Genomic DNA, 25,801 nt, shown 5'->3' on the forward strand with positions numbered 1-25,801 from the left:
TTTTTTTTTTTAATACCATCGCACAACTGGGTGAAGTCAAGAGGGGTGTCTGCCATGCCGCCATCAATGGGTTCCCAAATATGAACAGAGCAATAGCCAGCATCCACATTGCCATGAAATCATTTTGGGATGGTGATTTTAACTATGCATGTGAACAGAAAAAGCTTCCACTCTTTATGTGCATTTGATAGGTTATGTGATGCTCAAAAGATGCTGCTGAATAAGGTGGCCAGGTGGAATGCACGACTGTTGGCCTATACGTCTACAAGATGGATGGCTTATTGATGAGTGTTGTTTACTCATTTGTAGTATTTTAGCCATTGCTAAAGCAACTTGAATTGTCCTAATGGTCCTCTCTTTGTAGCTATGCTTATATTTTTACTGGTTAAGCCACAACTGAATGAGTGAAATAAAACATTTTGGTTGAACTCAATCGCAGACATTAGCACCTCTATTTCAGTCTCAGAAAAAGTTTATTTTATTTATTTATTTTTTTTAAAGCTTTTTTTGTTTCGCCGTTGTATTTCATGGTAGGGTGTTGTATATTCCCCATGTGTTAAAGGGATTATTTTGACCAATTTCGAAACACAAACAGCCAAGGTCACTCACAAGCACTGAGGCTTTGAGAACAATATTGGTATTTATCTATGGTTATCTCCTACCAGTGTGTGCATAAGATTGTTTGATAAATCACACTTTTTCTATGCTAACACACATTCTACATTCTGTTCCTAAGTAGTATTTTCAAACCAAATTTTATTTGTCACGTGCCTAATACAACAGGTTACCATCAAATGCTTACTTACAAGCCCTTAACCAACAATGCAGTTCAAGAAATAGTTAAGAAAATATTTCCTAACTAAACTAAAGTAAGAAATAAAAAGTAACACAAAATAATAACAAGGCTATATACGAGGGGTACAGGTTAGTCGAGGTAATTTGTACATGTAGGTAGGGGTAAAGTGACTATGCATCGATAATAATCAGCAAGTAGCAGCAGTGTAAAAACAAAGGGGGTCAATGTAAATAGTGCGGGTGGCCATTTGATTAATTGTTCAGCAGTCGTTTGGCTTGGGGGTAGAAGCTGTTAAGGAGCCTTTTGGACCTAGACTTGGCACTCCGGTACCGCTTGCCATACGGTAGCAGAGAGAACAACTTATGGCTTGGGTGACTAGAGTCTTGGACAATTTTTTGGGCCTTCCTCTGACACCGCCTAGTATATAGGTCCTGGATGTCAGGAAGCTTGGCCCCAGTAATGTACTGGGCAGTACGCACTACACTCTTTAGCACCTCACGGTCGGAGGCAGAGCAGTTGCCATACCAGGCAGTGATGCAAACCGATGGTGCAGCTGTAAAACCTGTTGAGGATCTGAGGACCCATGCCAAATCTTTTCAGTCTCCTGAGGGGGAAAAGGTTTTGTCGTGCCCTTTTCACGACTGTCTTGGTATGTTTGGACCATGATAGTTTGTTGGTGATGTGGACACCAAGGAAGTTGAAACTCTCGACCCGCTCCACGACAGCCCCGTCGATGTGAATGGGGGAGTGTTCGGCCCTCCTTTTCCTGTAGTCCACGATCAGCTCCTTAGTCTTGCTCACATTGAGGGAGAGGTTGTTGTCCTGGCACTACACTGCCATGTCTCTGACCTCCTCCCTATAGGCTGTCTCATCGCTGATCAGGCTTAACACTGTTGTGTTGTCAGAAAACTTAATGATGGTGTTGGAGTCATGCTTGGCCACGCAATCGTGGGTGAACAGGGAGTACAGAAGGGGACCCCGTGTTGAGGATCAGCGTGGCAGATGTGTTGTTGCCTACCCTTACCACCTGGGGGCGGTCCGTCAGGAAGTCCAGGATCCAGTTGCAGATGGAGGTGTTTAGTCCCAGGGTCCTTAGTTTAGTGATGAGCTTTGTGGGTACTGTAGTGTTGAACACTGAGCTGTAGTCAATGAACAGCATTCTCACATAGGTGTTCCTTTTGTCCAGGTGGGAAAGGTTAGTGTGGAGTGCGATTGAGATTGCGTAATCTGTGGATCTGTTGGGGTGGTATGCAAATTGGAGTGGGTCTAGGGTTTCCGGGATTATGGTGTTGATGTGAACCATGACCCGCCTTTCAAAGCACTTCATGGCTACCGACGTGAGTGCTACGGGGCAGTAGTCATTTAGGCAGGTTACCTTTGCTTTCTTGGGAACAGGGACTATGGTGGTCTGGTTATAACATGTAGGTATTACAGACTCGGTCAGGGAGAGGTTGAAAATGTTAGTTTAGACACTTGCCAGTTGGTCCGCGCATACTCTGAGTACACGTTCTGGTAATCCGTCTGGCCCCGCGGCCTTGTGAATGTTGACCTGTTTAAAGGTCTTGCTCACACCGGCTACAGAGAGCGTGATCACACAGTCGTCTGGAACAGCTGGTGCTCTCATGCATGCTTCAGTGTTGCTTGCCTTGAAGCGAGCATAAAAAGGAATTTAGCTTGTCTGGTCGGCTTTCTTTACTGGGCAGCTCGTGACTTGGTTTTCCCTTTGTAGTCCGTAATAGTTTGCAAGTCCTGCCATATCCGACGAGCATCAGAGCCGCTGTAGTAGGATTCAATCTTAGTCCTGTATTGATGCTTTGCCTGTTCTATGGTTCGTCTGAGGGCATAGCTTGATTTCTTATAAGCGTCCGGATTAGTGTCCCGCTCCTTGAAAGTGGCTGCTCTAGCCTTTAGCTCGGTGCGGATGTTGCCTGTAATCCATGGATTCTGGTTGGGATATGTACGTTCGGCCACTGTGGGGGACGACGTCATCGATGCACTTATTGATGAAGCCGGTGACTGAGGTGGTATATTCACCAATGCCATTGGATGAATCCCAGAACATATTCCAGTCTGTGCTAGCAAAACAGTCCTGTAGCGTAGCATCCGCGTCATCTGACCACTTCCGTATTGAGTGGGTCACTGGCACTTCCTGCTTTAGTTTTTGCTTATAAGCAGGATTCAGGAGGATACAATTATGGTCAGATTTTCCAAATGGAGGGCGAGGGAGAGCTTTGTATGCATCTCTGTGTGTGGAGTAAAGGTGGTTTAGAATTTTTTCCCCCTCTGGTTGCACGTGACATGCTGGTAGAAATTAGGTCAAACGGATTTAAGTTTGCCTGCATTAAAAAAAAGTCGGCCTTAGTGCCAGCATCGATTTGTGATGGTAAATAGACTGCTCTTGGTAGTTAGTGTGGTCTACAGCTATTTTTTAGGTACTCTACCTCAAGACTTCCTTAATAATAGACATTGCACACCAGCTGTTATTGACAAATAAACACACACCCCCACCCCTCGTCCACACCCCAGACGTAGCTGTTCTGTCCTCCCGATGCACGGGAAACGCAGCCAACTGTATATTATCCGTGTCGTTGTTCAGCCACAACTCAGTGATATTACAATTTTTATGTCCTGTTGGTAGGATAGTCTCGACGGAGATCCTCCAGTTTATTCTCCAGTGATTGATTGTACGTTAGCCAATTTTTTAAATATTTTTTTCATATTGCATAGAAACTGAGGCCCCTGGTGTCCAATCATTGTATTCCAGGGTGTATAGCATTTGCCTGAAGACTCAAACTGAATTCTTCCACTGCTCTATGTTCGCTTCACACTGAGACTGCCATCCTTGAAGTCGTTTGTGGTGATGTAAAAATCGGGAGGGTTGTACAAAACAAAGTCATCAGCTATTGGCTCATCACTACCAATCAGCAGTGTGTGAAAAATGCTGCTTTACCCATGTGTTCTGGCTATGGCCCAAACCATCAGTTTCTGGGACTGATCCGAACAGTTAGAATGTGTTTGATTCTAGAAATCGTCGGGGAGGTACTCAAATCAGATCCAGACTCACTGCAAAGAAGAACTTCCATGGGTGTGGCGTAGCATTTGACTGCAGCAAGGACTTTGCGTAGCCAGGCAATTATAGCATAGGCAGGTGGACAGAGCATGGTAAAGCAGATCAAGCTGTCAAACCCATGTCAAAATGATAGGTAACAATAGCACAGCAGAAAGAAAATGTATGTATATTGACAATGAAAAAAACAACGTTGAAAAAGTTATTTTGTCATATATTCAATCAAAATATGCCAATTCTACATGTTGATACAGCTCTCTGATACAGCTCTCAGCCCCAGATAGACTATAGGGTCTTTAGTCATCATAATATAGAATTCTTTCATAGTGTAAAATAGATACAATTTCTATACAAAATGCAATACTGATAATTATTCTGAAAGGGTCTGAAGAATAGACATTGCAACGTAAACCGTGAGCCGATTACTTTCAGTCACGTTATTAAATAGCCATCAGTCAATATGCATGCACAACTACACACAAGTGATGACACATTCTTTGTAGTTTGTTTCTCAACAATGACGACTTAACTAATACCATCCTTCAGTACATTGATCAGGCTTGAAATAAAAACCTTTATTACATGGGTCATGTTCATTTGGCACCAAATGGAAGAAAACTTAAACAGGGAGGGACTTAACTAAAATGTGGGTTTCTTATTGGTTATGTTGCGAAACGTTTTAAAACGCTTTCAGTTGCATGCCCTAATGAACACGCCCATGATGTGAAACAATGGTCAGCATGAGGCGAATCCCAATTGGTGAGCGAATGAGACCTGATGATCATCACTGATGAAGTTATGAAGCTATGCACTTATGAAGTGTAAATAATATAGAAAAATCACAAAGTATTTGTCCATAGTTGTGAGGTTACGATAGTGTTCTTCAGAGCCATATGTAGAGACGATTACTCACATTATTACATCAAAAGGTTCAACATGGTGTCCGTTATTGTCAGTCAAAGTTTGCCAAACTCCCTCTATACAGTATATGGCTCTGGTGTTCTTGATGGCACTGTATGGTATTAGAATTTAAGGCCAGTATGGGACACAAGATGAAGCCTGCCTTCTCAAGGAGCATCAAGGTGTCCCTTGGCTCTTAGTTGGACTATTATTCGTTTCTTTAGTCTCGTAGGTCCCAGAGGATCGAACAATCATATAGGCAGGAGTTCAGGTGGACTTTCTCCATAACAGTATTTTGCTTGTGGATTTCTGTAGGTATTTTCATGTTGTACACTCTGCATTAGCAAAATGAGAAGGTAAACACAACCATTAGAATGTTTTTCTTACCATCTCTGCATGAAAGCATGTGGGTAGGGTCAGGGAGGTATGCATTTGTTTCATGTACACAACTCAACATACCTGCGATGAAGTCCGACACTTAGCTAAACACAGCTCAAAGTGGTCCTCCACGGCGGTGAAGAGGTTCTGAAAGCCGTCTGCAGCTCTGTTCAGGAAATGCTCTAGTAGAAGTTGCTGAGAGAGAGAGGGCGAGTGAGTGAGGGAGAGAGAGAGAGAGAGAGGGGGGAGAGAGAACATCAAAAATAAAGGGACAGTTGGGTGAAGAGATCAGAGAGAGAGAGGTGTAAAGGTCAGATCAAAATCTGGTATTTCTAACATGGATTAGTTATAACTCAACCACTGCAAAAGGTTAAGATGAAAACAATGTAGAGTTGAAGAGTCAAAGGTAAGATAGAGATATGATACCATTGACTGAAAAGTGCATGCATCCAACAGATGTGTATACAAAAGTAGCAAATTCTCATTTGGAACAAACAATTTAGCTATTGGGTGCAGCACAACAAGAGTGCCACAGTTTGAATACCTTATCAGGCTGGAGGCAGCAGGACACACAGTACTCGTAGATGTTACAGCAGCCGTTGGCCAGACAACTTTTACAGATGTACTGTCTGGAGCTCAGAGCGTTGACATTACAGCAACCGTTCACCAGCAGATCCTTCCTCTCACACACATAACCTGGTGGACCATTACATACAATGGATTAGTCAGTGACTTGAATATTGAAGTGGTCTTTCATAATACCTCAATGATAGGGGCTTTTCTTAATTCATCTTTCCTTGAATCCTCTCTCATCAAAACACATTGGAGAAGAAGGTCCGGTGGGAGGAGAATTGTGGAAATACAGATTGAGATAAAGCCATTATTTCCTAAGGGATAATGAATGAGTCCAGTTAAGTTAATAACTTACCCAGTTCATCTGTGAGCAGTGTCTTGCCTTGAATGGAGTTCCGGCACTGAGTGATCAGCCTGCTACTGTTGCCCAGGTTAAACCTGACCTTCCATGGGATCCGGTGGTCCGGGTCCCTGGCCTCCAACAGGGTGCGATCCCTTATGGTTCTCTCCTCCTGCATAACACAACACAATTCATCTCACACGTCTTGTATAGCCAAAGGGTGGGTATAATTTGTGGAATGTTCCAACAGGAATCTGTTTCAAAAACTTCGTAAATAACAAGGTTGTCAACAAACAACGCATACTAAGTTGTATAGCTGCAGAATAAGATACCAGGTAGGGAGCGGGCTATTTAATTAAGTTTTTCACTCACAACGTTTATTCCGTAAAATATCTGTCCTCACTCTGGTAGCCTATGGACAAACATTAAGAATAAGCTACGTGGTGAGTTGATGCCTATTCGTCAGCTAGCTGAATTGATCATGCTACTTTGTATGCGTTTGTTGGCAACCTTGTAACGTTACTTTACCAAGTTTTTGGAACAGATTCCTGTTAGAACGTTCCACAAATTATACCCACCCGAGCTGGACCTCAGACTGTCTAGGCTAACGTAGGCCTGTACAGACAAAGATCATATCTGTTTCCAGTTATTTGAGCTAGACATAAATCTGAGATGTCAAAAGTTGAAATACCTGTTTCAGGGTGTTGGTTAAGAAGTAGATCAAAGAAAGTCCAAACACAACACCTAGCACCCAACGTTTTCTTAGTAATCTTCGTAGCACCATGGCATGACCTTAGGAGATCCCAGCGACCACCCAGTCCAGCCAGAGGAATTGAATTGCAGGAATGCTCCAATAACAAGCAAGCTGGATAAACTGTTCAGTAGAGACCTGCAGTTCAACTGGGGTGTCTGGCTATGACAGAGTAACTGTTTGGTCAACACCATAACCGCAAACTAACCCATTTTGCTGGCTAGCTAGCAATGCTAGAAAACGTGGTAGCAGTGAATACATTAACTGTAAAAACTATTTCCGTAGTGCTAGGTAGCTAGCTACAAAGTAAATATTAGCAAGCCGTTTTGGATAAAGACTGCTTTGTTAGCCTGTGAATACACTAACGACACTGGGCTAGCTACTGTACTCATCCAGCTGCTAGAGTTAGCATTAGCTAGCTAACGTTAGTAACCTGCTGTAAGACTCATCGCTAACTGGCTATAACTCTAAAAGACAGCTGTTGCTGGCATTCACTTCAGAGAAATGACAGAGAAAGCCTCGGAAATAAACGATTTAAAAAAAATCTGACGTCCACCATCAGAACATTTTCCAAACTCGGATGTGGAAAAGTGAACGCTAGTTGGTCGATTTACAATTTCACTTACGTCATCACACAGGGAAAACATAGTTGCGAGCCGGGCAGCCGCAGGGGTGTGTGCGACAGGGGAATGATAATTATAAATAAAACGATGATTCAAGTGAGCTCAACAATTTCCTTGCAAAATTAATGAATTTAGGAAGCAACCATATAAATCTGAAAAATCAGTAAACCATTTACATGTAAATGGTGGTGTGATAGTGCCACAATCTATCTAATCTATCTGCGACTAGCTATAATGTCGCAATAAAAGGCTAGCCAACCATCGATACCCCCCCCCCCCTAGCCAACCATCGATACCCCCCCCCCCCCCTGCTGCTTTTTACCGTATTCACTCACTCGTTGCCATCTGTGTGTCTCTCTGCACCCCACCACAAACCTGGATCAAATGGGGATGGACTGGATGTGCCATGCAGAGGAGGTATAGCAGTCACACCGATGGCATGCCCTCAGAAAGGTTCGAGTCTACATTCTAGGACACAGGCCTCTCTGCAGGTTCATCATAACCTGAAATGTCCCACTAAAGAGGAAGGTAGATAAAACATGTTAACTTCAGGAACCAAATTCATTGCAAGGCAATGCAGGAAATAGACTAGACAACAGTCTTTGAACCGTCAAAAGATGTAGCTGATCCTCTCTCTGCTCTCCAGGACCCGTAGCCAAACCCTGGGATCATAAAGCAGCCTGGACCAAGGCGTGTTTGACTGCCTGAAGCCTGACTCGCCTACTTCCCCCAGCAGCTCTTCTCCGGCCTGGTTGGGGTCGGGGTTCTCTCTGGGTCCGGCGTGCCCTAAGCTAACTTCCAGGTGGTTGGCCTGGTTCTGGGGACTCCCCAAGACGTCTTCATCCAGATGACCGTCTCCTCCAGGGAGGAAAGGGGTCCACACCACACTGAGGGTGGGCCCTACCTCCCCCGCCCGTCCTCGCAACTTCATCACCACCAGCCACTCCAACACCGTACCTCCCTCCTGCACTCGGCTGCAGGGGCCATAGAGAGGCATGGGAACAGGAAGGTGGTCTCGGAGGAGCCCTCTACACTAGCACCAGCTATATCGGAGCTGAAGTCCATAGTCACCTGGCTGCAGAGGGAATTCCCATTCCTTCTGATCCTCCTAGATAAAGTTTGTTTTCAGCACAAGCTGGGTAAGACTGGTTTTAGATTACAAATAAATTAAAGGGACTCTTATACCAGTGTAGAAACATGAATTACTACTCTGATTTATAATGTTTTTGTTGCCTAGTCACAGAGTGTTCATACTAAACCATTTTCTTGGCCTAATACTTTAGTAGTTGCTTTGTAATTGTATAGTCATGGAGTTGGTTGTTTTGTGGAATAAGGAACATTTGGGAAATTGGGAAGTGTCAGATAGTGTGTGTGACTGACTGATAACTCTTTTGTATCTCTCTGGTAGGTATTGCTGTGTGCTGGGATGGCCAGCACATTTCCTTTGCCAATTCAACATTCAAGCACCTGGTGTCACTACGGGCAATCCTCACATTTTATACAACTTCGATCTAAGACCATAACTCTTATAGTTTTTAGGTTTTTAAATTTATAAACATTTGAGCATATTTCTTGAGTGTTATCTAGTCTACATAAATAGCTAGCTTGAGAATTGGTTCTGGTTCAGCTCGTGAGAATATACGTACATTACTGATTAATAATGCATTTGATTATTTACTATTTGTCTGTCTGCATATCAGGAGGAGAGGTCTGTGGTTGTAGCACTGTGGATGATCATGCTCCTGTCTAGAAAAATATTGTATCTCTACTACACATTCAGTGCTGCGGAGTTGTACAACAGGTATGGTAAAACCATGTTTCTTTGGTTGTCTCTTCATATGGCACTATAAAAATGTGACATTGTCAACCACTGAATGTTTAGGCCTATACATTAGGTAAACCGTTTGCTTTTGTTTGACATTGTTGTCTTTGATTTGGTTTTCTTTCTTATCTTTGTGTGTACAGAATGCGTGTGGTTATTTATTCATTCATTTTTGTCCTTTATGCTCTAATGTTATTTTCATTGTCTTTAGGCATATGTCACCATGTGACTACGTTTCCTGTATTGATTTTGTGTTTATTTATAATTTCACCGGTTATCACATTTAGTTTTGTTTTATGAAATTTGAGTTACGTTGTTCATTTTTGTTACTAAATCTTCTGTTGATCAATGATCCCTTGTAACCAATAGAGACTAGACATAATGTATCACGTCTATCCATGATCAAACCTCAACCTGTACAGAACTGAAGTCTCATGTCTCATCGCTGCTGTTTTTTTTCCCACCTCAGCCTGATGTTTGCAAAGCCCAACATCAACAGCTTTGACTTCTTTGATCTGGGCGATGGGGATCACTGACTTTGTTCTCAAGTACTTCACCATCGGCCTGAAAGGCTTCACTCTGTTTCTGCCCAAGATCCTCCGGGCCTTTAAATCCATGGTAAGAGCCTGTGTGAGTGTGTGTTATATTCATAATGTATTTTCTGGTGTCCTGAGGGTCACAGCTTGTGTGTGTTTTATATTCATTAAAGTTTCACTTATGTCCTGGGGGTCACAATGTGGGAGCGTGTGTGTGTGTGTGTGTGTGTGTGTGTGTGTGTGTGTGTGTGTGTGTGTGTGTGTGTGTGTGTGTGTGTGTGTGTGTGTGTGTGTGTGTGTGTGTGTGTGTGTGTGTGTGTGTGTGTGTGTGTGTGTGTGTGTGTGTGTTGATTTTGGTGTCTTATCCATGTGAAAGTGTTGTTTATAACATGTTGTGGTCACAGAAAGAGTGTGTATTTGTCATTGTCTGTCATCTGTTGGTGTTCTATCTCCGTGCAGGTTTTGCCCGTTGGGGTCACAGAGTGTATTTTGACTCGGCTGATAAACAGGCCAATCAGAGAGTGAGGCTGCTGCCACTGAGCTCATTTCTCCCTGGGGGGGAAGCAGAGGTGAGGTCATCCTTCCCTGGGCCTGAACCATTACTGCTGTGTGTGCTCCCAGTCCTCCTCGGCTGCTGGGGTACCCGCCTCACGCTATCACTAAACCAACCGACCAACCAACCCCCACCTTTCCCACCACCCTCTGCCCCAACCAAACCTTGTCCTGAAACAGGCCCAAGTGGCCCACTTTCAGCCGATGAAGTCATGGCCACACATCAGCCAATCATTCTGCTTCGTGCTTTTGCTTTTGCTTCCATCCATGGAAGGACTGATTTAATGATCTCACAAGCACAATCATGCAAGTCGGCACAAGTGGAGGCCTACAGAAAAAGACAGCCCAGACTCTTGTGCATTGATTTACTGTATACTGTGGTGGGTTGTAAATGTATTTGATTTACCCTGCTCTACTGTTATTTTAACATGGCTTGTTGGCTACATTTTTGGCACTGTCGGTGCACTCCCACTTCAGGGAAATGTATTTTCTAATAACCATGCAGCCACCTGAAGCAAGATTGAATGAAAACATGCTTTTAGCAGCTGATAGGAATGACTTATAATGGTGGCGTACCCAACTGCTGGGTAGGCTTTGATTGGTAGGTTTAGAGGTCAGCATCACTAATGAACAAAAACAAGCAGGAAGTCCCAGAATGCTTTAGAACTGCTGCTGTGGCTCAACGTTTCTGGCTGGAGTGCAGTTTTAGTTTGACATATCAAGTGGTTGTGTGTGTGTGTGTAGCCAGGACTAGTGGCAGGAAGGTACAATGAGGAAAGAAGCTGCGGCCTGTGGAGCCTAGGCCAGGGGCCATGCTTAGTCTGGAGCGTGCTGCTTTAAAACTCTTACAGTGTGCTGCTCTTAACCCATAAAAGTCTAAGCCCTGTCAAAGCTGTGGGATGATCATTTAGCTATTTGATTTTGAATTTTAAGACCCCTTGAAGAATATATTTTTAAAAAATGAATTGAATAACAAATTCACTACATGGAACAACAGATTTTATATGTATTTAACCCCTTATTTTTGCTGCTGTGTGCAAAAAAAATCCTAGTAAATGGGTGCGTGCAGCTGTCAAAGTATTATGGATTGAGATCATGAGAACTTGGAGAAATTGAGTCAGAGCTGTTCACAGAGGTGTGTCCTCGGAATATTGCAAAATGGGACAGGACACTGCCCATCACTGAGTGGTTAAAGAATAGAACATTTGAGAAAGTGGGGGCGGGTTTGAGTCATTAAGTCGAGCAGAAAGGGAATCATAAAAAAGGAATCAGTAGGGCACTGTATTCGGGGAAGAATTTGTAATGTTTCAGAGTGAGAAATTGTCATGTTTTAAGGATATTATACAGTGGTCACCAACCTGGTCCGGAGGCAGGCTTTTGTTCCAGGGCTGCACTAATGCACCCGATTCTAGTGCCTTGACTGTATTGTGTTTATCTTTCAGTCGTTTGACCTCTGTGGATGAGTATCAGCCATACGCAGGGCATTGGAAATTCTCTGCAGTTCTCTCAGATGTAAATTACTTTCTGTAAAGAAAAGTATCAGGGCCAAATACCAGACCACATCACTGCCCTATAACATTACAAGCTACAGTTGTAAACCTTCAACTGTCAATTGGTTTTGCCTGATCTTGCACTCTGATTGAATCATCTTACTACATATACCGTATTAAAATGCAACATCATAATAAAGATACTGTATACAGTGAGTTGACCCTGAATGGCAGGGTTCCCCAACTGGTGGCCTGCGGGTGTTTTATTTGGCCCCCCAAGTTTTCAGAGCAAATCAAATTGAGAATTAATGTAATTATTAAGTTTTGGGGGGGCATAAAAAACTGTAAAAACACCAGGAAATCAGCTCCAAGTTATTTTAATTTTGGAACTCTGTTCCCAAGTATTTCCATAATAGGGAGACACGTGATCATAAACAAATGTAAGCAAGGTTTGAAATTATTATGTTTGAGTCAAATATTATATCTGTTTGAGCTTCTTGCGGTCAATTTGCAGTCTTCAAATTATTTGTATTTCCTGTATGTTCCGGTGCCCCGACCATCCGCTCAAGAAAAATTTGGGCCGTGGCTGAATCTAGCTGATAATCCCTGCTGTAAGGTATGGGAATGTAAACACAAGGTTTGTCTCTTTGTGATCACCTACCTGATGCTCTATCACCCATAGAGTTATGGTGTGAGGGCCAGCAGCCAGCAGTGCAGTGAGGCTGGAGATGTGTGTGCTATTTGTCAGGGTGACTTCAGAAACCCCATAGCTCTTCTCTGGCATGTGAGAGTACATACATCAAACCATAAGCTCTGCTACTACATACTTTACTATAACACCATTCGCTGGTGTTAACCATGGTAACCACAAGCCGACTAACAGTATGGGCTGTATCACAACCGGCCATGATCGGGTGTCCCATAGGGTGGCGCACAATTGCCCCAGCGTCGTCCGAGTTTGGGGAGGGTTTAGCCGGGGTAGGCAGTCATTGTAAATAAGAATTTGTTCTTAACTGACTTGCCTAGTTAAATAAAGGTGAAATAAAAAATGTATGTTTTATATGACCCTTAGTGTGGTGTAGCTTGATGCTAAAGTCACTGTTCATGACTCTTTTGTTTCTTTCTGTGGCCTTACTGATCAATACTGTATTGAATAACTGACCAATACTCAATGCATACTCCTTGTGGTAAACCAAAGTGAATGTGAGGGTAAAGCCCATGTGTTTGTCTCTCCCCCCAGCATGTGTTCTGTGAGGAGTGCCTGTATTTGTGGTTAGACCGTGAGCAAATATTCCCACTCTGTGGTCATAGGCACCACCTCTGCCCACTTCCAGATCTACTAGCTGGGATTGACAGCCATTAGCCTCCAGGACACTGGAGGACATTACAGAGGGATAAGTAATTTTAGTATGCCCGTACTGTGTTGCCCGTTAGACTCCACACTGACTCTAAACTCTACAGTCTATACAGTTGTCTCATCCATCCTGACAAAGAAATAGAATGTGCAGCACAGCAGTGTGGTATTGGTCAGTATTCTTGTACAGGGTAGCTTATGTCAGCACATCAATTGCTCATTTGCTGATGTATTTCGTAGATCTTTCACTAATGTTACCATTCTTGCAACAATTTACGTGTTATACATTTCACCTGATTTCTAGTAAAGATACAGCTTATGTTTGATGACATCAGACCTACCAAAACATTTTTTTGAGAAACTCGAACACAAGTTGTGTGTTTTCAGTATGTATCAGATTTTTCAATGAAACCATGATTGAAGCTGTATTGTTCAGCATTTGTTGAATGTTTTATGTTGCCATTACTTTTTGCATAACAATGATAGCATGAAAGCATTTTTACTTTGAAACTTTTATTATCCAGAGTGAGCACAGAATTCACAATGTAATACAAATTTAAATAGCATGTAAAGAACACATTCTTTATAAAAGACACAGATTCAGCACTGCAATTGAAAACTACAGTTTTTGCGATATAGAAAAACAGCTTATGTACTGTAAACATGAATAGCATGCCCTTATTTTTGCACACAAGATTTCTTGCATGGTTTCATAAACATTATCTGCCTTAACAATGCTGAGCCCCCAGCCAATTTCAAAAGTTCAAAAAATAGAACAGTTGATTTTACTTTTTTTTTTTGTTATCAATATTTGATACAACTAACATTATTATTCACCTAATAAAAATGTCTTCAGAAAAAAACCTTTACAAATTGATTATCATATTTAGTAAGGATAGAATCCAGACTTTGTATGGTCTCTAATTATTACAGAACCTTATGTAAAAAGTACAGTGCTATTTCTCCACAGAGCACCATTTCAAGATTGCTCAAAGGGGACGGGGCGTCTAAAAAGTAGAAACATGTATTTTTTTGATACAAATAAGCTTTTTCAGTTAGGTAATTGACATCGTATATTAGTGCATCGATAATTCAAGTGTAAGGTCGTCCACGTATGACAGTCGCGTGGGCAATTATAGTACGTTTTTCCTTTGGTAACCGTCAAGGGAGGATGACGTCGCCGTTCTGTTCTCGGAAAAACCGCCAGAAAGTGAGAGTGATGATACTAACACAATTTATGTCTGTTAAATCCTACTGAATTCCAAGCAGTGAGTCAAACAATAAAATAAACTGGGAAATAACGCAATTAAAAATGTATTCACACAGTACTACATCTTATACCCATAAAACAAGAACTGAAAATGTTACTTAATCTTTGTGACATAATGTTATGTCACATGAATTCCGAAGCACAACATTTTCCTTAGCCAACAAAGTACAAAAAATGTACCCTGTTCCTAATTGTCTCGCCGATTTTGGGGCATGGTCATTATGACCACCGTGCACACCGAACCTCGGCTGGCTGTGGCTGGCTGGCATCCTTTTTCTCAGTGCAAATATTCTGACAGCTCTCTCTCCTCAGGATCCTGAAGGCACCATCTACAGTGGATAAATATTAATTGCTTTGAGCGTATAATAAAACATTTAGATCATATTTAGAAGAAGTTAATCCTCAGTGAATAGCCCAGCATAGTTGTTCTTATGAATAACTCCATGATACATACTCATTGAGATAAATACCCAATTGTATAAATAAATAATCATCAATGATAAATACTCAATTGTAAATAAACTAAATCTCACACCAACTATAATTAAATATAACCACATTTTCGCAAATCACCTGCTGAACATTGTTGGGAAGGTCGACAATAAAGCGTCTTTACTCGCAACCAAGTTTGTTTGCATTTCTCATAGCCAAACCAACATGTGATGGGCACCTGTGAAGCTTACCTGTTGCTGGTTTTGCCGTTGCAGTGACTTACATCTACAGGTGTCGCTTTCTAAGAAAGAGTATGAGGACGGTGATTTGTATTGCTGTGCATACAAAGCCTTTAAAGTGGGCTTCTCTATTCAACCCAAGTTTCTCATTATATCTGTTATCTCGAGATCCAACCGTCCAGTTTTTATCCATCTCATCCCCGATCCACCTGAGGCGAGAGGCGAGTGACTGGGTTCCGGAGCATGGTGAGGTTCCTTGGGCACAGACCATCACGTCGCCAGGTAGAGGCAGAGGCTCGTCTATCGGGAGCCAGCACATCTTCTCTACAAATCGCTCTATCTTCTTTATATGTCCCCTCCTCTGATCCGCTCTTATATAAAATTATCCTCTTTATTGTCTGGATCAGATCTGGACTGTTTCTGTTTCTCTCTCTCTCTCTCGCGTTATACACGATTAAAGAGTCACATGGTGTGAGGGGTTTACATCATCTTTTCCCAAAAGAGAGAGGTAATCATTAACTCTTAAAAAAAACGTCGTCTCATCTTATCTGACGAGCCTTTTGTTTGATAGGATAGACGAATAGCGATGTCTAATCGGATAATCATAGGATTTAAAATAAAAAGTACAATACAGGCCCCTAGACATTTTACACAATCGGAATTTAATGCTATTTGATAATTATGTATTTTCATGTCAATCTTATTAATTGTGCCAGTTATCCTATTTTTAAATGAAATATTGTAATAATCCACCACAGTTCGCAACGCCTAAAATAAACAATGAGGAATTAAACATCGCGGAACTCTAAGACCGCAAAGTCTCTCTAGTCGGACAGTTTTTGTTCCAGGACTTCAGTGTTTGTTTTAGTTTTAGCATGAGCTAGATAAGTTACCTAGCCAGCTACTAACAATTTAACCCTACCAATTTGTAATTTTGTCAACTATATGTATGTTGTTGTAACTATGTTAGAAAAACATGGCAGAAGACGAGCTTCTGGCGTTCAGAGAGCATTGGAAGCAAGAACTGACGATTAAAAACGAGGCGCATTCGAACTGTAACGTTACTCTTCAACCAAGTCGGGAAGACTCTAAATTAAAACGGTATTTTGAAGATTTTGGTCAGAACAGAAGTGAACCAGAAAAAAGACAGGATTCAACATCACAGGGGAGCAGTAAGGGAGGACAGGAAGCATTTTTGTCTGCAGCAAAAACTCCAAAGGAGGACCAACCCGAGTATGTGTCGATAGCCGAGGGCTTGCTAGATGGAAGGACCAGTCCCTTGTTGGAGAGGATCCAGGAGGAGAGGACTCGAAGGAAGAGACAATACCACAGTCTGACAAGCGCCTGTAACACCTCCTCCCAACAACAACCCCAGAGGAAAATTAACAAGGGTGACAAATTAGTGGATCAATTCATTCAAGACCTGGTAAGATGAGGGTGATAGTCTTTGTGAGGTAGCCTGCCACTAGACATTGTGTGGATCTCGATTTCATTGGTATTTTCCTATTTTTGCAGAATGAGACAAATGACATTCCCTTCTTTGACATTGAGTTGCCCTACGAGTTAGCGCTGAAGATCTTCCAGTACCTCAGTCGGACAGAGCTGGGGCGATGTGCTCAGGTAAACTATGATTATCAATCACATAAAAATCATAATGACTCTGTTGTCACTTGAAACATAGGTCTGAATATTGACTTTACACTGTTTTGTTCAATCTACTCCGATGTACAGTATATGATGATCAATGAGTATTCATTATAGTCTCCGATACTTTCACAGGTGAGCAAGGCGTGGGGGGTCCTGGCAGAGGATGAGGTGCTGTGGTTTAGGATGTGTCAGACAGAGGGTTATCACCACGGGGCCTCTGTCTCTGACTCCCCCTGCTGGAAGAGCATGTTACGAGATTGCAGGAACTCTGAAAACACTGTGCGCTCCAACTGGAAGGTAGGGGTTCAGTTAACTAAATGCTTTTCTGAGATGACACTTTGGCAACACTTCACCTGAAGTTGCCCTTACACCCATCAAACGGTAGACTATTAACTATAGTAACAGCGTTGTAATTACATAGGGATGTCTAGAAAAGACATGTTTTGTGTCTCTCTTCCTACTCCTAGAATCGTGTTGGATCAATCAGCCAACTGCAGTACGAGCTGGGGAAAGTGTTGTGTGATGTCAGTTCCTGTGACAGCTATGTTGTTGCTGGGTAAGATATAATATAACCTGTTTTTAGTAGGGATGGGCACGGTTAATCAAATATCTGGATATCCGATTGGACGTTAGTATTCCAACACTTTTTTTTAATGCTTATTTTAACAATGGAAAAGCTTTGTCTGAATTAAATAGTCCATGTTAAGTTGTTACACACAAGGATATATCATGACATTTGAAATGCATAATTTGATAAAACAACCAACTTTAGAATGTAGTGTTTATGTATGGCACATTGAGCTACTGCTGCTTTCAGATGGTACATGGCTTTGACAGAACATTGTTTACAGTTGCACACTAAATGTAGATTACAGTTCAGAGGACATACAATGAGATTGTTTTCTTTTCAGGCTAATTTTCTCTCTCATGCTCTATGGGTTGCATTTTAAATGAAAGGGCATTTTACTATCATAGCACATTTATCCCTCCGGTCAGCCCTGACAACGGTATGGTATTTTTCCCACTTCAAATAACGATTAGCCTACAGGCGCGCACCAACGCAGGGTCCACAAGACTTGAAACAGATCAATGCAAAACACTCACCAGAAAACACAACATTATATGATGGAGAACATCAGACTTCTTTCACTGTTGCTATTCGCCTAGTCTACTGTTAGCCAAAAACTACCGATATAGTACCCTGAAAACAACTGAGCACTGTCTGCTGTTGTGGCATGTTGCATCATTCTGATTGGTCAAGAGAGTAGAGGAAAATATGTATTTTTTATTTAGACTATCCGGATTCCGAAAAAAAACATGATATTATTTGAATAGTGAAATAATTTAAAATGCCCATCCTTAGTTTTTAATGTCAGGAGGGGCAAGCAGCTGTGGTGATCAGCACGAGCTGCTGCACTGACTTTGTACTAAAATAGACCCACCACTTGTCTTTGGACTCCTTTTTTCTCAAACTCTTTTAATTCAACCTGTTGTAAAAAAAAATGTTTGCATCAAGTAAGCTACTTAAACTGACTGGGCCCACTACTGTAGGATGATAGCGTGACTTGAGTACTCAGCTGCTGAAATGAATCTGGCAAACGTTGTATCAGGAGGCTGGTGCCCAGGGGGTGGTCTGATTAAATTCTCCCCTGGCCCCGGTGAACTCTCAGCCTGTGTCCCAAATGGCATCCTATTCCCCACACAGATATTACACTGCTTTTGACCAGAGCCCCCCACGGGCCCTGGTCAAAACTAGTGAATTATATAGGGAATAGGGTTCCATTTTGAGACACAGCCTCAGTCTCAGCCAGACAACAGAGGCCTGCCTGCTGCTGCAAATTCTTTTTACCTACATCTATTCACATCTAGAGATTTGGATGACTGATTTTCTAAGATACTCATTGTAGATTTTAGCAACCCTTTGAAATTGGGATCCTTGTTTAACCAAAGTTGCTTTTTTTGTGGACATTTTGTAATGACACATAAGGTAATATTTCTCTCACTTTTATGTAGTATCTTGTAGATGCACTGATGAAGCAGAACTGTAGGTTGTTATCTTCCTTGGAATTGATATGTCAGAAGTTTCCAGAGATTATTTGGATGAAGAAAAGTGCCAGCTGAGGCATACATTTCTCCTGTTGATTCTTGGCTGAAAGATAATGCACTAATTATGTAGAGTGTGCGCCTGTTGTTACCTTCCTAACAAACCCTGAGATGTCAGATGGAGTGTTTTAGCCCCCTTTCCCCCTCTCTATCTGTCTCTCTCTGTCTCTTGTTTCCTCATGTTGGGATACGGATGCTGATTGAAGTAGGTGGTACAGTTGCTAGCTGATGTGGTTTAAGTTAATGAGGGGGATGGAAGCTAGCTATCATACCGTGTTGTTTGTGCCACAGTGTTGTTAGTAGCTAAATAGCTGAAAGATTTTATCCAGCAGCCCTTTGGTGCCACTCTCTGTGGTTGTCAGTCTGCAGCTTTCTCCAGCTGCCCAGCTCAGCACGAATCCTGAACCACATCCAGGCTCCAGCACCAGAGAGGGGCTCTGTCTGTCTGAGGCAGCCCAGGGCAGCTGGTGCTGGGGTATATGGCTGGGCCTGGGGTGGTGTGGCTCGTCCCAGGCCGTCTGTGAAGGACTCAGCTGCCACCATACCCACCCCCTGGAAAGGCTGTGTTATCTCTGCCATGCCTCCAATTGACTGAGACTCACAGATACTCACACATTTGAACCACATCACCACCCACCCATTTACTGTCATGTCGCCCATAAGCACACAGACATCCACTCATATTCACATAATATAATGCACGGATGGTTACCATGGTTCAGTTAGCATATTTAAATGGAAAAATTAAGATGCATCCTCATGCTTCTTAGGTTGTGTTTAGACATGCAGCCCAGTTCTGATCTTTTTTCCACTAATTGGTCTTTTGACCAATTGCATAAGATATTTTAACATCCAATTTTTTTCAGAAGACCCAATTAGTGAAAAAAAATATCAGAATTGGGCTGCTTGTTTAAACGGAGCCTTAGGTCATTTCAAAATAAAATTTAGCATCCCTTACATTGTTTTTTGTCCCCTCAGGTACACGTCAGGGGACGTGAGACTGTGGGACACCCTCCACTGGGACTCTGCAGCCTCCTTCCTGAAGCCAAGCCCCCTGACGGCAGACGTCACCCCCAGACCTCACGTCAGTCACATCCGGGTCAACAACACTGTGGCTGTGGCTGCCTATGACGATGGTGAGTGAGGGTCCTCAACTCTGCAGTCAACTTAGTGGCTATTTTACTGGCTAGCCTTCCAGTTTAGGGCATTGAAAAGGAGCGCCACCTGTTGGTCGGTGGTCTTTGAAAGAAGTGCCGGTTTTGATAGGTATAACCACCCTGGTGCCTCTGTTAGAAGGCATGATAATGACCGGCAGGAGGCAGATGTACAGTTCACACTTTATTACCAAGTTCCACTAAGGTGTATGGACACATGGACGGCCACACTGAGAAGTCTTTGGGTAAATGTTAACTGTATATTCTGCTCCTGTGTAGGATGTGTGGATGTGTGGAGCACAGAGACGGGACAGGAGCCCGTCCACCACTTCCAGATCCCTGGGAGGGTCCACGCCCTGGCTCTGAGCCTGGAGAGCCCCACCTTGGCTACTGCTGCTGGGCTAGATGTCCGGCTGGACCAGCCTGATGAGAGGGGCTACTGGAGGACCCTCTGCCAGGCCACTCTACCCAAACCTGTGAGTCTACCTCGCTCTCTTTCTCTCTGTCTATCAGTCTGTCTCTGATTTGTCTGGAAAAGCACCATCAGCTTCATAATTTTAATGAGGATTATGATACAATTCCCTGTTGCAATGATAGGGTGTCTACATTGATCCAGTGTGCTGTTGTGATTTCAATTTCAACCTTATGTCACAGTCAATCCATTATACCATATTAGTTTGTTCATTAACAGTGCAACTGGACTTTTCATATGGGAGCTACTTTAGACGTCTCACTCCCTGTGACAGTAGTCAGCAGGCTGAATAAATTTGTTATAACTTGTTCTAACAGAGACTCTGGTCCCAGGTGGAGTCTATGGTTGTGGTGCCATGGGCCGGGGGGCGAGGAGGGGACAGTGTCCCCCTGGTGGCCCTGTCTGCTGGGGAGACGGTGTACCTGCTGGCCCCTGAGGACTTGGAACCCCGGGTGCTCCACACCGTCTACGGCCACCCCATCACCTGTCTGGATGCCTCGGCCTCTCACGCTGCCCTGGGGATCAAGAGCTGTGGCTGGGCCATGAACGATGGAGGCAACAAGGTGGGTGCATCAACAGTGTACTAAAATAGTCTTTTTACATGGTCCTATTCATCAGGGCACAACTTTGCAAATAAAGATAAGGTGGTCCCCTTCTGTTCCAGGCCGTTTTCCACAATTTTTATTTTGATGCCTAATGAATACAACCCAGCTGTGGCTTTTGTTCTACTATCCTTGGAGTTGGGAACAGGGTTAAATTGAGGTAGGTATGCCAAAGCTATGCGCAAAGCCAAAACTGAAGCCCACACCATTATTTGTCTAAGCACTCAACACATTTGGACGGCTACAAATTGGCCAACCTTGAATTAGGCTTTTATTGATGTTAGTATAGGGTTGAATTTAAGTCCTAAATTAATTGCAATCCTATTATGTCACCCCAAACCTGCATCTCTCTGAGTCTGAGTAGAAATGCACCAATCTGAGTGTATTTAGAGTCTCTGGAACCCACATGGGGTGGTGCACCCCAACTTGGGGAATCTGGGACAGAGATGGGGCCACCCGCTGGGGATTGTGGGCATAGAAATAGCTGAACTACTCCTCCTGGGTATTGTTCCTAATTACTGTAGTATTTAGTTTACTCTCTTAACGCACAAACTCTCTCACACACACGCACACTAAACAAGTTTAGTCTCTTGTTCCCAAAGAAGTTGCTGTTTGCGTCTATTAATGTCTTGTATCTAAGGACCCTGCTCCTAACGGAGGCTCATACCTTTATTTATCCCTCTGCAGATTACATACCCAGGAGACAAAAGAGTTGCTCAGGGATCAGGTTTGGGTTTCAATACGAAATCATTGTCATGCTTTCCAGTGTATTTCAGGACACATTTTAGCAAGGAGATGTTTTTTTTCTGTGTTTTGTGACAAAAGGAATATCTCACTGTTTCAAAAACCCACTAAGATAAAAACCTCAGTCTGTCTCGCTCCTCTTAAAAGTTTTATGTTTTGTCTAGGCACTGATACTGGTACTTAAGTAATTAGTCAAGTGACTAGGGACCGGTCCCAAATGGAGCCTCTCTCTGTTGGTTCGACAGGTCTTTGGCAGACTCTCCCCCTGACATCATTACAATGTTCTCATTGCTGATGTTGTTATATTAGCCCTACAGCACCACATAGTGGACCTTAGAAAGACTTAGAAAGTTTGAGGAATAACTTTACTCTTTCCTCTCAAGGTTACAGCTAAACTGATCTCCCGTGGGCAGATTCTGCATGTAGACCAAAGAATCTGCCGAGACTGAATGGGGTGCATGAGATAACGAGCGGCATTCGTTCAATTTTTTTGGGGTATCGTCACGGGTTATTTGGATGTATCAGGATTGGGTGAAAAGCGGTGCTTCTACTGCTTTGCCTCGAGTGCTTTGCGTGTCTGCCCACACAGATCGGAAGGGGGGGACTTTTGCCTGAATTATCAATTTCTAACTTCTCAATTTCTAAGTATGAACACAGAAGTTGATCACGCATTGGACCAAATTACACTCGATTTTACTGCTGGGTTAACAGAGATTACAGCTAAACTAAATCATATTATGAGCTGGAGTTCTGCTTCTACAATCAAAAGAGACGTCGTATAGGCTGCCAGCTCCATAGATCTTGGTACACATTTTGTTGGTGTGTCTTTCCGTCCAAAATAGTGTCGGCTACTTGAATAGTTTCACTATCCAATCAAGTATACTAAGGCAACATCTCTAAGTTTGTATATTTGATATGGTATTGGTCATGTATTAGATTGAGCATTGAGTTTCTTTTGTTTTCTTTCTCCACTATAGACCTAGCTAGCTCATCTTTACAAAATTATGCCAATTCATGATTGTCACATTTTCCCTTCACTAATTAAAGTTAAAAAATTACAACTTTTAATCCGCTTTAACAAGTCTATCGGTTTCATAGTGTTTCTGACAGCATTTTCCTACTGCGAAGAGGGAAGTAAGAATTGCCAACAGACTCTGGCGAGGCAGAATGTGTTATATGCTATTTAATGAGAAGACATATGCCTAATTAAAAGCTGTCAAAGAAATGGTGGTGGCATCCAGACATGTTATCTCTCTCTTTTCACACTGAAAAGTGAGTCATCACTATGATTGGTTGCTTTTCTACTAGCTAAATGTTTTGGATGTATTATGACATGAATTGTCTTTGTTATCCAGGTCAAATGATGTGCCACTCTTCTCTTGTCTGTCTGTCCGTTTGCCTTTCCTGTCTCTGTCTTTTACATGTGTCTGTCTGTGTCTTATGTCTATATGTGTGTCTTGTTCATGACTGTGTCTATTGGCCTGTCTATGTCTGTCTGGTGTCTGCGAGAGTCAGCAAGTCAGCTAGCAGTCAGTCTCTAGGTCCTCATTACTACTCCCTCTCCCCTGCCAGGGGACCTACACCCCCAATTCCCCAATCCTTCCCTTGTTAGTGAACCTGGGGGTCTGGACATCTGCTCAGCTGGTCTCTACTGGGCTCCTGTTACCCTGTACCCTCCGGACACCCAGATAAAGCTGGTAAAACCACAGGCGGCATGGCTTATAGACCTAACACAGAACACAACCATTACATAGATTACACAGAACAGAACCATTACGTACACGGAGTGTACATAACCTTCCTAATATTGAGTTGCACCACCTTTTGCCCTCAGGACAGCCTCAATTCATCTGGGCATGGACTCTACAAGGTGTCGAAAGCGTTCCACAGGGATGCTGGCCCATGTCGACTCCAATGCTTCCCACAGTTGTGTGAAGTTGGCTGGATGTCCTTCGGGTGGTGGAGCATTCGTGAGACATAGGGGAAACTGTTGATCGTGAAAAACCCAGAAGCGTTGTAGTTCTTGACCCACTCAAACCGTTGCGCGTGGCACCTACTACCATATCCCGTTCAAAGGCACTTACTGTAAATCTTTGTCTTGCTCATTCAGCCTCTGAATGGCACACATACACAATCCATGTCTCAATTGTCTCGAGGTTTCAACATCCTCCTTTAACCTGTCTCCCCCCCTTCATCTATACTGTTTGAAGAGGATTTAACAGGTGACATCGATAAGGGATCATAGCTTTCATCTGGATTTACCTGGTCAGTCTATATCATGGAAAAGGCAGGTGTTCCTACTGTTTTGTACACTCAGTGTATATTTGTTCAGGGGAAAGTGTGACCTGTTCCATTTGTCGTTTAGATAAATGTTCTTGATTCACTTCCGACCGGTTGCTTTGTAGGCATATCTTCAAACTCTTTGAGCGTAATTTATGTCCATGTCAGTCTATGTTCTGTAGATCACCAATCTATGTCTAACAAATCACTGTGTGTGTTTATATCATGAAACTAACTCCAGAATATATTTGTAATAATTTATTTCCCTGAGCCTCCTTTGGCCCTTGAAATGCTCAGTCTGTGTGGGCGTTCGGAAAGAAATGTGAAGATATTTACATACACAGCCCTGATTGGCTGATAGCATGGTCCAGGGCCCACCCCCTTACCCAGGTGAACAGTCATTGGTCTATTATAATCAAATGACCTTGTGACATCATGATGTGGGCCAAAAGTTCCATCCCATCTGATGAGGCTGAAATTCCAGGATTTTTTTTCTTCTAACAGCTCTTACACAAAAAAGGCACTTATTGTAATTTTCACAATTTCAGAGTGTTATTTTGACCTCATAGTGTGGAAATATGAGGGAAAAAACAAGAAAATCGCGTTTAACTGCACGGCCCCTTTAAACAATGCACCTGAAAGTCTAATGCAACATGAACTCATCAACTCATTGCATTATTTGACAATAGATAAGGGACATATGTGTTTGTTTACCAAACAAAGGGACTGGTGAAGGGAGTGAGTTAGGACAAATTATAGATTAGCGGTTCCTTTTTTCCCCCTAACTATCCCACTAGGAATCTGTCAGGCACATTAACCCGATGACTGCTGTAGCCAAGCCATGATTCCTTTCATCAACACATGCTGAAGTGCCCACTTAACTGGTTGGACATTAGCTTTAAACTGCCCTGATGGCTCCTCCACATAATAGCTGGTTTGGGATGCTTTTTAATCAAACCTCCTTCCAAAAAAGGTGATGATTAATCGAAATACATGCAGGCAGACAGCCCCTTTACCTCTCCTTCCCATTCATCCTACCCCCTCAGTCCAAATCCCATCAAGCTGTCATTTCAAAGTCTAATGTGTGTGTGTCTGTATGTCTGTCTGTGTGTGATTTTGGCATGCTCCGCTCAGGGCCATCTCACAATTAAGGCTATGTGGCCCAAATAGGAGACACAGAACAGCTGGCACTTTCTCAAGCCTTACATCATGCTGCCTGTTCTCTTTCCTCTTCATCTCTATCTCTCTCCCTCTTTCGGTTCATCTCCCCACTCTCTCTCTTATCCATCTTTCTCTCTCTCTCTCTCTCTCTCTGACTGGAGGGAACACAATTAATTGTTCTATTTGAATTAATAGGGATGTTTGTGGGTCAATTTCCCTCCTATCATTGTCAAACTTGTTTTAATTTAGCTTTGCAATACTGCATTCTTAGCTAAATCTTTTTGCAAAGAAAAGGTAGTGTTTATGATTATTGACATGGAACCATTGCATTTCTTTGAGATTATCTTAATTTCCCCACATTTGAGCATTCTTCTATGTTCACTCATTCATCCTGATAACCTGTTGGTATTGATCCAAGTACTGTTTTTGGCTCTCCGCATACCCACCTGAACTCAGTCTAGAATCTGTTACAAAGCATTGTCTTCTGCCTGTTAACTGCACAGAGATGAATTCCT

At 42.7% G+C, this 25,801-nt stretch overlaps 2 protein-coding genes and 1 pseudogene across 3 annotated transcripts in view; 2 read left to right on the plus strand and 1 right to left on the minus strand.

The window, feature by feature from the left end:
* Window positions 1–739: 739 nt before the first annotated feature.
* On the minus strand, window positions 740–7,480 carry LOC139576396 (SREBP regulating gene protein-like). The gene is made up of 5 exons (XM_071402498.1): window positions 6,746–7,480; window positions 6,070–6,226; window positions 5,686–5,837; window positions 5,223–5,336; window positions 740–5,098 (listed from the first exon to the last, which is right to left on the minus strand). The coding sequence occupies exons 1-5, from the start codon at window positions 6,836–6,838 to the stop codon at window positions 5,015–5,017; spliced, it is 600 nt and encodes a 199-aa protein (XP_071258599.1). The 5' UTR covers window positions 6,839–7,480; the 3' UTR covers window positions 740–5,014.
* A 332-nt stretch (window positions 7,481–7,812) lies between these two features.
* Window positions 7,813–13,999, plus strand: LOC139575317 (RING finger and transmembrane domain-containing protein 2-like; annotated as a pseudogene).
* A 1,936-nt stretch (window positions 14,000–15,935) lies between these two features.
* Window positions 15,936–25,801, plus strand: part of LOC139576393 (F-box/WD repeat-containing protein 8-like) — a 34,244-nt gene continuing 24,378 nt past the window's right edge. The window contains exons 1-7 of one of the 2 annotated variants that reach the window (XM_071402488.1): window positions 15,936–16,549; window positions 16,639–16,743; window positions 16,903–17,067; window positions 17,238–17,326; window positions 19,852–20,009; window positions 20,307–20,503; window positions 20,817–21,062. In XM_071402488.1, the coding sequence (XP_071258589.1) occupies window positions 16,100–16,549; window positions 16,639–16,743; window positions 16,903–17,067; window positions 17,238–17,326; window positions 19,852–20,009; window positions 20,307–20,503; window positions 20,817–21,062 (1,410 nt within the window). In that variant the 5' untranslated portion in view covers window positions 15,936–16,099. The remainder of the gene's footprint in view (window positions 16,550–16,638; window positions 16,744–16,902; window positions 17,068–17,237; window positions 17,327–19,851; window positions 20,010–20,306; window positions 20,504–20,816; window positions 21,063–25,801) is intronic. The other variant, XM_071402489.1, reaches the window with a different exon arrangement.

The sequence above is a fragment of the Salvelinus alpinus genome, chromosome 5, assembly GCF_045679555.1.
Source record: "Salvelinus alpinus chromosome 5, SLU_Salpinus.1, whole genome shotgun sequence".
Classification (NCBI taxonomy): domain Eukaryota; kingdom Metazoa; phylum Chordata; class Actinopteri; order Salmoniformes; family Salmonidae; genus Salvelinus; species Salvelinus alpinus.